Consider the following 13,126-nt stretch of genomic DNA (forward strand, 5'->3'; position numbering starts at 1 on the left):
TAATTGTAGACATACTCAAGAATCATAACCTTTGTCTAGACCAGCCTGTTATTGAAGAACTGACAAAGGCAGTTTCTTTTAACCCTTTGTTAAAAGCCATAGAAAAGGACGGCACACTTGCCACTGCCTTCAAACGCAGACAGTATTACAGAAAACATTTTGAAGTAATTGATCCAATTGAATACATTCTCGACTCCCAAAGCAAGAGGACCTTTCAGTATATTCCTATTCTAAAATCATTACAGCAGATATTTAAACAAGAAAACATACTGAACAAATTTGTCACTAGCCACAATCAGAATCCTTTTGTAAATAAGGAAAAGTATACATCATATAAAGATGGTCTACATTTTCAAAATAATGAGTTTTTCTCAGGCGGTGAACTAAGAATCTCTATTTGTCTTTATGTTGATGATTTCGAAATTTGCAATCCATTGGGGACATCACGGAAAAAGCATAAACTTTGCTCAGTTTACTGGATTTTAGGTAACTTGCCACCAGGTAGTCATTCATCCCTCTCTTCTATTTATTTGGCTCTCTTGTGCAAAAGTGAGGACCTTAGGACCTTTGGCTATTCAAAAATATTTGAGCCACTTTTGCAAGACCTTGTCATTTTAGAGCAGCAGGGAGTGTTCATTGACAATTTAGGGGTCAACTTTAAAGGCACTGTCCAATATGTAGTGGCAGACAGCCTCAGAGCTCATGGATTGGCCGGTTTTGTGGAAAGTTTTTCTGGAGATTACTTTTGCAGGTTTTGTACTGCTACACGCTCAGAAATTGAATCAAAAGCTACAAATAGTGACTTTTCTCTGAGAACTGAGGAGCTCCATCGTGTACACATAGCAACTGCACGTGAGACAGGGGTAGCTTGTTGTGGTGTGAAAAGCTCGTGTGTCTTAGCAGACAGTCTGTCTTTCTTCAAGGTCACTACAGGATTCCCCCCTGATCTTGCACATGACCTTTTTGAAGGTATTGTGCCTTTTGAGATAGCTGAGTGCCTTCGAATACTAATAGGCAAGAAGTACATCACTTTTGAAAATCTAAATAGACTTGTTCAGTCATTTCCCTACAAAGGAGGGGATCAGACTAATCGCCCTCAGAAATTGCCTCACAATTTTCTTAGTAAAAAAACTGTTGGTGGCAATGCACATGAAAATTGGTGTTTACTAAGACTTCTGCCACTTATTATTGGACAACACATACCTGAAAACGAACCAGCTTGGGAACTTCTAGTAGATTTGAAGGATATTGTTGAGCTTGTTGTGTGTCCTGTTCATAACAGTGACTCAGTTGCATACCTGGAGAGTAAGATTTTAGACCACCATCAAAGGTACAAAGAAGTATGCCCAGATAGAAGACCATTGCCAAAACATCACTTTCTGGCTCATTATCCCTCAATAATTCGCCATTTTGGTCCACTTGCCTTATTATGGACAATCAGATTCGAGGCAAAGCACACATTTTTTAAAAAAGTTGCTAGACACACAAACTGCTTCAAAAACATAACCCTGTCTTTATCAACCAAACACCAGCTCATGATTGGCCATTACATGCATTCATCAGGCTGTAGCAAAGCCACTTTTGAGGTTTCACGAGTCTCGGCAGTCCCAGTAGAACTTCTCAAACGTGAAATTGCACATTGTCTTGCTGAAAAGTACCCTGACACAGCTGTAGTTAGCCTTGCCCAGAGTGTGTCTGTTGCGGGCATCTACTACAGGAAGGGCATGTTAATAGTACATGGATCACTGGGGGGTCTGCCAGAGTTTGCTGAAATCCTGCAGATGTGTATTTTGGCAGATTCGTTGGTGTTTATAGTAAAAAAACTGAGCTCGTGGTACACTGAACACTATGGATCCTTCAAAATTGACCCATCTCCAAAGGAAATTTCTCTTGTTGCACATGAGGATCTGGTGGATTGTTATCCACTTTGTGACTACCAAGTCGGAGCTTCTCGCATGGTTAAATTAAAGAGATACATACACTGTTCAGGTAATTTTAATGTCCATGTTGCCGATTTAATTTTTGTGCTGTATAGCAGTTCTTCTCAAAGTTTGGTTCTTAAAAATAGTTGGACCAGAACTTAAATCTACTCGGATATGTTTCAAGCCTTGTAAAAATACTAGAAAAAAAATTGTACTGCAAAATTCTGAATACCACTAAAAAAATGTAACATGTACTGAAGTTTGGGAACCACCTGCTCATGTTCTTGCACTTATTTTTTAGAGTAACAGTTGGAGATTGGGACATCAGAAATGACAGCCCCAACAAAGCTTCTGATAATCCTGGGGGAGAACAACGCACTCAAGTTAACCCTTCCTTTGGGGATACCAAAGAATGTTAACGAGCTCAAAGCGGAGATTGAAAATCAGTGCGGAGTTTCTGAACAGTTCAGATTGCAGTACATGGACACAGATTTTAATCAGTTCCTTAACATGACATCCACATTTGATCTAAAAGACATGGACAAAATAAAAGTGATTAAAACAGGTGTTCCAGAAACATCCACTGGTAGTAATGAAAGCAGTGTGTCCTCATTTAACTTGGGTAGCCCCTGCTCTGGCCACAACCCTGATTATGACACAGATATACTGTCATCGCCAGAATCCAGGTCATCAAGCTCCTCGAGCTCAGCAAACTCCACGCTGCGATCAGAAGCCTGGCCACTGGACTTTCGCATACCTGAGTTTAGCTTCGATGTAGAGCTGCAATTGACAAAAGGCAACCAGGAATTCCAAGCCAATGGAACACTTTTAACCTTTCTGCATGGAAGATCAGTTTGAAGTATAAAATGTCAAACTATCGTGGAAAACTGAAGAACTTAGGGTGTAGTGAGTTGGTCATCAATTCTCTCAAAAGAAGAGGGAACAGTAATGTGCATCCCAACCAAGTCAAGAAACCCAGGAGAGCAGAGGTGAATTTCTGCCCTGATTATCCAGCTGGAGAAACCCGAGAGAGTCAGGAAGAAGAAAGGTTGGTGCTGCTTTCAGAGTTCAAGAAGAAGAACAACAATGAAACCATCAAAGCAAAAATGGCCCAAACCTTTCCTCACCGGAGGCAAGAAATTCTTCAGGACATGCCCTTCGTAGCTGACTTTAAAAGCCGATGGCCAGCTCTTTTTTTCTCCACGTGAGGTAACTGAATCAGTTGATCTGCAAATGCACTCCACATGCAATATTTTAAACCCATCACGCTAAACATTTGTTTATTTTACAGATAAATGCTGAATTCCAGCGCATCACTACGGTCCCGCTAACATCCACATTTATGGCACAGCTGGACAACAACACAACCAAACTGACCAAAGTCTTCAGAAACAAGGGAGGAACATCTGGACGCAAGATCACAGAAATCATGGCTGCAATTGATGAGGTTTGGAATTAATTTTTTTCAATGCTTCATTCCCTCTTTTAATACATATGATTTTGTTGTCTCCTTCTATTGTAAGGTAAAGTTTAATGTTGGTATTATGGGATTGTTTATTCTTTGTCCTTTTCATGATAGTGTTGTCACAGTAATAAAGTTTTAAGTTGATTTGGATACTTTATAAAAAAAAATTGCCAGAATTAAAAGCTGTTTTTACAGGACAGTAGCGTTTCCAAAACGGGATTTGCCGCGGCTCCCTGGGGAGAATTTTGGCATTTACAGTAGAAAAGCTGAAGCTAGAATAAACTGCCATCAGGCACCTTTCAAACCAAGACGGGATAAAGGGAGGTCTCTGAGCTTAGTACTACAACTGTTTTTTCATTTGTCCTTGCAAAACCTCCTGTTCAAGTCCTCCAAACACACCCACGTCACCCCGCTTTTCTTCCAGCGTCACTGGCTGCTGGTCAACTTCAAGGTTCATTTCAAGATCCTGGTTCTGGTCCTTAGGGCCTTACATGGACAAGCACCATCATACAATGGAGATCTTCTCAGTCCCAACACCCCCAGCAGGTCCCTGAGGTCCAGTGATCAAAGCCTGGTAGTGCACAACAGTCTAAAGACCAAAAGTGACAGATCATTGCTGCTGTGGCCCCCAAACTCTGGAACTCTCCTCCTAAGCCTTAGATCAGTGGACTCAGTGGTTTACTTTAAAAAAAAAAAATCCTCTGTTCAGGCTGGCTTTGGTGTGACCTCTTGTTCATCCTCTTCCTCACTGGATTCTTCATGCTGCTGTTTTTGGTCGGGTTTCTGTTTTTTTTGGGATCCTGTGGTTACCTTTTTTTGCTCGTCACATTTTTTCAAATGATAATGTTCCTTCTTTCCTTAATTTTTTTTATTTTAAATTTTGTTGTTCTTCTGTAGTGTGTCATGGACTTTTTTTCTCAAAGCATTATATACATTTATTTTGCTGAAGTTAACTGAAAATGTCTTTAAAGTTTAGCTAAGTCAAATTTGCTTTTATGTTTTACAGAACGACACAGTTGCAATGAGAAGAGTGTGTACGCTGAAAGGACTTGCAGTCTACCTCAATGAAGATCCGAACAGCTTGATCAAAGAATATCAGGCAAGTAATCAAATAGAAACAATTTCCAGTAATAAAAATTTAACTGACGGTAATTTTTCCTCACACACATTCATTAGATTATAACAAAAAGTTAAAATTAGAACATTATTGGAGATATAAAAGCACAAGCTTATGCGGGAGTGACCCTTGCCATTACAGTTGGGGTGTAATGTGGGCTGAGTGTACTGTCTTTCTGCTTTGTTGTTCTGCCGTGTAATCTAGATGATGGACCAACACCTCTCATCTCGCTCTGAGCTGTCTACTGTTTTGCAGCTTAAAGGGATATTCCACCCCAAAGTGAAAATTGGTCTATTACCATATTACCCAGAGTAAGATAAGTGAGAAAAAATAATTTTGTAACCAGTGCACTAATTCTCCTGATCCGGCAGCAGTCTATTTGCTTTTGCCTAGCATTTAAAAAATGGAGTGAATGGGAACTATAAGCATTTTGGTTGCAAATGACTCTTTAATGGTACGAATTATTCCTGGTGAGCTCAATAATCATGTCGACTTTAAATGAAAAGTAATAAGTAACTTGAAGGATTTGGAGGAGTAGATTTAGACTTGGGAATACATTATGGTTACCACATACAACACTGTAAGCCGCCGCTGCATGGTGCATGGATATTCGAATATGTGTTTATTTATGGAAACCAGAGGCTTTTTCAACCACTGTTGTTGTATCCAAGTGCTATGCCATGGCGGGTTACAGGGTGCTTTGGCGTAACCGTAATGTAGGCCCAAGTCTAAATCGCCTCCTCCTGCAAATCCGTCGTGTTACTTTTTACTTTTCATTTGCAGTCGACATGATTATTGAGCTCACCAGGAACAATGGGTATAAGATCAGAAATGTACTGTGCTGGTTACAAAATGCTTTTTTCTCACTTATCTAACTCTTGGCAATTTATGGTAATAGACAAATTTCCCCTTTGGGTGGAATATCCCTTTAATTGATATGAAACCCTGCAACTTGTATTATTATGTTTATTTACTTATTAATTTTTTTAGGATGTGGACTTCCATGAGGCCGAAAGTGAAATGGAGAAGACGCTCATTGGCATCTACGTCATCAAACCAGAAGGAGAGCGTGACCTTGACCCGGCAGAAGACATTGGTATCATAATTGAGGGTGTCGCTGTGCTCAGAGATCTTCCTGATGTTGCCACTGCTGTTGTGTTGTTGTTCGGCCTGATCTACACTTTAAACATGAGCTACCCATCCAACCTCAGGTACACTTTTGAGTTTTTTCAGAAAGTACTGATGGGACTTGATGCTAAGAAGCTATCAAAAAAAGTTCAAGTGCTCAGAAACAAACTCCTTGAATAAAGAGGAGGAAGCGGGAGGCCCTTATTGCTTAACTTAGTTTGAATGCTTTACGTTCAGGTATAGTTAAGTTGTTCATAAACACTTTTTTTCATTGTCAGTACTGTTTCTTGGGAACATTCACCAGTTTTAGAGAACAATAATGTTCATTTGCATTTTAGCAAAATACTGTTACTTAAAAAATTGGTGTTGCACTTCTTCTACTGCTACTTGACAACATACAGAAAATGACAGACATTTTAAAAAGTTCTAGCGGTTAGGCCGCTGTGATTTGATATTTCAAAGAATGTGACATTTGGCAGCTGTCTGCAACTTGGGATGTAACCATAACTTGAAAAACTGAGTAACACTGTTTTACAGTACAGTTTTTGAACAAAACAGCCAATTTTCACTGTTTTAAATGAGTTTAGTTTGCTCTTTCATGCTTATCAGTGTTTGAAAATAATTCCTGAAACGTCCTGTAAAATGTGGGATTTTTTTTGATAATTTGGATGCTTTCTGGACCAGTTGAAAGACAAGTTGGTTAGCACTTCACTGATCTTTGAAGTAAAATATTGTTTTATGCACAAAGTATTTAGTTAAAGTTGTAACAAGTTGTCTGCATTGATTGCACTTTGTGTTAAGCTACGGCTCTACAGTCTTTTCGGTCTGTCAACAAGTATTTAATATGCACTGAATGTGCTTAGTAAAGACAGGACTTTGTTGGATCATTTTTTTTAAATCATTTTAGTTTGACGACAAGTTGGTTAGCACTTTATACTGATCTACATTTTCTGCACAAAATATTCACTTGGAATTTGTAACAAGTTGCATTGATTGCACTTTTTGTTAAGCTGTTGTGCTTGGAAAAAAGTATTTTATATGCACTGAATGTGCTTATTAAAGGCAGGATTGTGTTTGATAATTTGGGTGCTGTCTTCATTTCTTCCTAAAAGAGCTCCCTAAGATTTACTTAAAAATGTTATGTCAAGTGGTTCCACATAACTGCTTTAAGTAACTTTTAAGAAACTTTGCTATTTTGTATGGAAGTAACCAGTGTAAATGATTTATTTGTAATTGTATTGAATAGAAATTACTTAACAATTTTATATAATTCAAAAGTAACAAAGTTATGTAGCAGCTACATAACAGTTTTACAAAGATACTACCTAACCAGGTTATGTCCTTCTAAAGCAGAAAACTTATGTACCAGCTAAGTAACAGTATTACAAAGATATTGCCTAAACAAGTTATGTAGGCTTAAAGCAACAAAGATAAGTATCAGCTAAGCATTGCAATTAAGTTACATTTAGCCAATACACTTACGTAAATCTAACTTAACAGTATTGAGTTCAAACTAAGTAACAACATTTCTTAAAAGTTACTTAAAGCAGTTGTGTGGAACCACTTGACATAACTTTTTTAAGTAAATCTAATGTTTTATTTTTTTGAGTGTATAAAAGAAGAAAAACTAATGACATGGCCTCCTTGTTCACCTGATCTGAACCCCATTGAGAACCTGTGGTCCATCATCAAATGTGAGATTTACAAGGAGGGAAAACAGTACACCTCTCTGAACAGTGTCTGGGAGGCTGTGGTTGCTGCTGCACGCAATGTTGATGGTGAACAGATCAAAACACTGACAGAATCCATGGATGGCAGGCTTTTGAGTGTCCTTGCAAAGAAAGGTGGCTATATTGGTCGCTGATTTGTTTTTGTTTTGTTTTTGAATGTCAGAAATGTATATTTGTGAATGTGGAGATGTTATATTGGTTTCACTGGTAAAAAGAAATCATTGAAATGGGTATATATTTGTTTTTTGTTAAGTTGCCTAATAATTATGCACAGTAATAGTCACCTGCACACACAGATATCCCCCTAAAATAGCTAAAACTAAAAACAAACTAAAAACTACTTCCACAAACATTCAGCTTTGATATTAATGAGTTTTTTGGGTTCATTGAGAACATGGTTGTTGTTCAATAATAACATTATTCCTCAAAAATACAACTTGCCTAATAATTCTGCACTCCCTGTATAGATCAACTTAGCTCAGAATATATAAAGCATATAAACAATCACAGCAATATGATGCAACAAACACAGCAGTGCTACTGATCCAAAATACTCAAAGCTTCATAGAACTGAAACAAACATTTATTTTTAGCTCCATTCTGCTGCTGATACATACTTTAGGTTTCTGAATGTTAAACTTGTTGCTGCCTTTCATAGTGTGTAACTTGAAGGCCCTGAGTCCTTTCTCCCACACTGAAAACACTGGAATGATCACATTATTTGAACATTACTTAATAAGACTGATTCAGGACAGACAATTAGTGATTCTAAACTTTTCTAGCAGTCCTTCACAAACAGGGAACAGTCTGTCTATTCTCTCCATCTGTCAGCTGCTGCTGGCTCTTCCTCCTCCTCTTCCTCACACACTGCTGAGTTTGTCCTGGTGGATCATCAGGGGTGCAAAGCCTCACAGATGATGTGCAGCAGTGGGTCCCTCAGTCTGTCCTCACTCTGGACACTTGCAGTCGTCACACATGGAAATCAAATGTGTGATAAGCTGCAGGATTCAAACGCAAGTGTAACTTATAAACACATGTTCATACTTTTATTCCACAATCAGAGAGAAAGAAACAGAGAGAGAGTGCAGGACAGACAGACAGGTCTCTGGATGTATTTTTCCAGCAGTGTGCACGCTCAGATTTTCATGTTTTTTTTAAAATTTATTTTATTTCTCTCCTGAGAGCCATACACACTGTATATAAACATCTGCCAAATTCCAGCTGTTAACAAGAGCGACCTGACGGTATGTTAATGAACACACAGACAGTTCAGGATCTGATGGTAAATAACTCTTCCACACACTGCACAGATCAGCTATTCCACACAGGCTTGTTTTTAATAATGCAGCTCTCCTCTGGATAAATCCTGAGCTCCACCTGAGTCTAAGTCCTCAGGACCTTAACAGAGTTCACTTTTATAGAAACCTTCTTCAGCCTCCTCTTACTCTTCTTAACTGCCACACTACTAGGAGAGAAATACATGTAAAACCTACACTTACACTCTATTTTTATTTTTAGGACATCAATCTGTTCCTCACACGCCTTCATCAGTGCTCGTCTTTGAGCTGCTAATTTGCGCTGCTCCTGGCAGGAATTTATTAAAATGATCTGACTGCATATTTGCACAGACATTAGCACACTGCTGTTGGATCCCCTAAATGACTTTTCACTCCCATGGCAGCATTCTTACAAATTTCAGTAATAAAATTGAGTTCAGTGCCAATTCACCAAGCATACTGTGAATATTTTATATCCTCAGTTGGAAATTAAATATAAACTTAAATAAGGAAGAATTGTTTCTGTGCTCCATCTACACTCCTACTGTCGTATGAGAGTCTGATAGATTCAGTGGTTGAATGTAACATTTACAGACTACAATTCAGGAATTAACCAGGAGAGGTTGTTCTCCTCATCTAACAGAAACCAGTTTTTATTCACTTGTAAATTTTCTCAGTCTTAGTTTTCTTTGAGGTGTTAAATAGTAAATGTTCTGTATTTGTATAGCGCTTTAGTTAGTCCCTAAGGACCTCAAAGCATTTCACACTACATTCAGTCATTCACACACAGGTGTGATGGCAGCTACATTGTAGCCACAGCCACCCTGGGGCGCACTGACAGAGGCGAGGTTGCCGGACACTGGCGCCACCGGGCCCTCTGACCACCACCAGTAGGCAACGGGTGAAGTGTCTTGCCCAAGGACACAACGACCGAGATTGTCGGAGCCGGGGCTCGAACCGGCAACCTTCTGATTTCAAGACAAACTGCCAACTCTTGAGCCACGATCGCATTGCAGGTTAACATTGACTCAGGTGTTCAGGTGTTTCAGTGATGTCACGCTGATGTCAGCAGTGAGACTCCCGCCCACTCTGCTGAGACGACTTTGTTACAGGTGAGCTTTCACCTTGAAGAGGTGTCGCATGAAACATGTGGAATATCAATGACGACTGTTTTTAGCTAAAAGACCTGAAGAGTCACTTTATGAATTCTGCTCCCAGCACAGTGATGTCACAGACACACAGCTCAGGTAAGATCTGCAGGATGACCTGATCAATAATAACAACTAGAATCAGTCCATGCACAGATTGCAGGATCCCTGTGGTTCTGTTTGTGACGTTTGATCTCAAAGACAAAAATCCAGTGAAATGATTTTTTGAATTTCGTGTCAAAAAGCTCGTCTGTTTTAAATTTGTTCAGATTTTAACAAAGTAACGCTTTTAATCCAGCCGGGCAGTGCATTGTTGTTCAAGAGCGGAGAGTCTAAAGTCCAGGAACGATGAATTTAATTGCAGCCATAATGTTAGGAGCAATAAAAAATTCAATAATAAAAGTATAATATTTAACTGTAAGAATATTAACTGTGTAAATGTAGATCTGTGTGTATTAGTGCAGCTTCTATTCATGTTAATAACCAGGAGCCGTCAAAATAACATTTGGTTTTCAGAAAGTTCCAGACAGTCATGTCCCATCTGGTGTGTTTTTAAAAAAAAATCACAGTTATGGATGCTTTCCTTCTTTTCATCAGTTTGTGGACATCAGAGTAATAAATACGATACGTGGAATACAGCTGAGTAACAGTAATGTAATACTCACTGTGACCTGTGTGACCTCCTGTTAGTCTGTAGGAAAAAAACAAAAAAAGTCAACTTGAATGACATCGTGCGCTTATTCCATCATAACCTGATGTATTTTTCTTTTTATGTATTCAAGTATTTTTATTTTTGTGACCATAACTGTTATTTTCTCTTCTGCATCAAAGTCTGAAACTTTTGTATTAATCTTTAAAAAGGTTCACAAGTCTTAGTCTCAGATTGTCTAGGAACATAAAACTGATAGCAGAGAATATTCAGAAAGGGCCTTTTTTAAATCATTAACTCACGTTCATATTTATAAAACAAACCTTTGACCTGCAGTTAGATATAAAGTAAATGTATCACGCCCTGTGAGTCGATGAGTAACAGCATGCACAAAGAAGAAAATGATAACATTTGAAACAAGTGAACATTGACCACAGAGTAGATAACATCCACTGTGTACAGATAAACACAGACTTCTTGTTACCTTGTTTAATTTGAACAGAGGCAAACTCATCAAGTAAAGCCTCTAAGCTTGGTGGGAGCAAATATTAGAGTAACCTGACCTCTCAGAGTTCTCGTATATGCAAATCTGGAGGTTTATTTATGACCTCAGCAGTGATGGTCAGGGCTACTCGACATTGCTGTTGGATGTGCATGCAGATGCAGTTAAGCATGTATTTGATGACACAGCGACCAGGTGTTTTATCAGGACAGGTGAACACAAATGTGTCTGTACACACTGCAAAACCACTCAGAGCTCAGAAGCTTACAAAGGGGCCCAATATGTGACTGTGGAGACAGCAGAGCAATTTTCAAACTTTATTTCCAAGTTTAATCAAAGGAATAAACTTGGTGAGGGATTCGGGGCTTGATGTTTGAACACGACTCGTAGTGTGGAGATCTAAAGCTGTAACTGTGGACAGAGGAGTGGGTGATTAGCGTGGGTATGAAACTTCTCCAGGCTTGAATGAATTTGAAAGAGGAATATGACTCATGTTGCAGGCAGAGTTGGTGACACTTTGAGGAGCAGCTGAAGGTCCGGGTGAACTGAAGAGAGCGATGCTGGGCTGACCTGAGTTAAAAGAGATCCAGTGCAAAACAGTGGCAAGAGGGCAGGCAGGTGCCATACTGAAATCCTTCCCAGGAGTCAGAGTGTGAAACAGGTGCTGTGACCAGAGAGCTGTAGCACAAGAAAAACAAGGTGGGTACATAGACTTAGACTAGAAGCATGTAGCATGAGAGACATTTACCAATGTGGGTAAAGTGACAAACAAGCAATGAAGACGCTGGTCTTAAATATTCTCAGTAGATTGCGCTAGATTAACTCCAGGTAAGTTGGGCAGGTGAGGAGATGACAGCTCCGCCCAGGGGCGGGCACAGGAGAATCTGGAGCTCAGTGGAAAACTACCAGCAGCTCACTCGGACTATCACACTTAGATGGTTTAAATGTCAAAATCTGAATACAAAATAAAAGTATAATGAAAGGTTTAATCTTTCCCTGTGTGTGGGAAACTGAACACGGCACACATGGGACAGGACAAATATCAAAATAAAATAAGAAGTAATACACACAAACGCCCTGAGACTCCAAAACCCCACAAAGGAGGGGTGGTGAGGGTGGGGGTGGTTTTCCGGTCTTTGGCAGGGGTCTCAAACTCCAGTCCTCGCGGGCCTGTGTCCTGAAACTTTTGTGTCCCTGCTGCAACACACCTGAATAACATTAAAGACTCTCTAGAACCTGACTACATGCTGAGGTGGAATAGGCTTCCATGATCCATCATAGCAGATGGTTCGCAATAATTGGAATGAGGACAGACCCAGAGTCTAGATGCTGGTGGTGCTGGACACAAAGATGGAGGCTCGGACGACGCTCCGAATGACAAAGGTGAAGCGGAGACTGGGAGGAAGCGTGCTGCATAAATGAGTTTGAAAGGAAGACTGAAAGACGAGAACAGATATTTAAAGCACACAGAACAGAATCTGACCGGCTTGCAGAAGGTGAGCAAGAAAATTGGATGGATGGCAGAATTAAATCTGAAAACATGGAAAAGTAGAAGTGATGTAAAGAATAGACTTGTGTAATAAGCATGAAGACTTAAAGAAACCCAGTCACCTCCTTTCCAAGCTCCTTAGTCTACCATGAACTGGATGACTGAGAACTTAGACATAAAGAACAGACGAGCAGCCCGAACACCAGGAAAGCTGACAGATGAGTGATTACAGAGTTTGATTGAATCTTTATCGAACTCCAGAGTGATTGCTGACACACACATGTTACTCAATCAACAACTTCTCTGGCAGACAGGTACAGATATTACTGCGATGGTTTGATTATTCACCTTGCTGGATTGAAATTTCCCCAGAGACACATCTAACCACACTCAGTCACACTTTGCAATAATAATGTTTTTGATCTGAATGAATAAAATCTGAACCATGTGACCAGAGATGGCAGAGGGAAGCAAACTTTCAGGATGGTGTTAAATTATTTCCCCAAAGGAAAGGATGAGAAGATTTAGAATATTTACTGAAACTATTGAAACATTCAAGATTTACTAGGAAGCATTAAATGCACCGAAAACTTGTGAACTACGATCAAACCAGCACTGAAACCTTAAAAGTGAACAACAGCCTGAAATGTACTCTCTGCCCAACATGTTCTCACTCCCAAAGCGTAACATACTCCGCTA

The 13,126-nt window shown here is 39.5% G+C and overlaps 1 protein-coding gene across 1 annotated transcript; it reads left to right on the plus strand.

Moving 5' to 3' along the window:
• Nucleotides 1–2,770: 2,770 nt before the first annotated feature.
• Nucleotides 2,771–5,812, plus strand: LOC146621873 (uncharacterized). Its single transcript, XM_085367622.1, has 4 exons — nucleotides 2,771–3,118; nucleotides 3,202–3,369; nucleotides 4,394–4,486; nucleotides 5,495–5,812. Exons 1-4 carry the CDS (start codon nucleotides 2,789–2,791, stop codon nucleotides 5,810–5,812), a joined length of 909 nt encoding a protein of 302 aa, XP_085223748.1. The 5' UTR covers nucleotides 2,771–2,788.
• Nucleotides 5,813–13,126: the final 7,314 nt, after the last annotated feature.

This window comes from Diplotaxodon limnothrissa, linkage group LG12 (genome assembly GCF_057381915.1).
Source record: "Diplotaxodon limnothrissa isolate DT_005_m linkage group LG12, D_limnothrissa_male_GT1.1, whole genome shotgun sequence".
Lineage (NCBI taxonomy): Eukaryota > Metazoa > Chordata > Actinopteri > Cichliformes > Cichlidae > Diplotaxodon > Diplotaxodon limnothrissa.

What these genes read in the sequence shown, in the direction of transcription:
- LOC146621873 (XM_085367622.1), top strand. Translation starts at nt 2,789, where the DNA reads ATGTCAAACTATCGTGGAAAACTGAAGAACTTAGGGTGTAGTGAGTTG. An exon ending in GCCGATGGCCAGCTCTTTTT is followed by an intron (nt 3,119 to 3,201) that starts TTCTCCACGTGA and finishes GCTAAACATTTG; the next exon opens with TTTATTTTACAGATAAATGC. An exon ending in TCATGGCTGCAATTGATGAG is followed by an intron (nt 3,370 to 4,393) that starts GTTTGGAATTAA and finishes TATGTTTTACAG; the next exon opens with AACGACACAGTTGCAATGAG.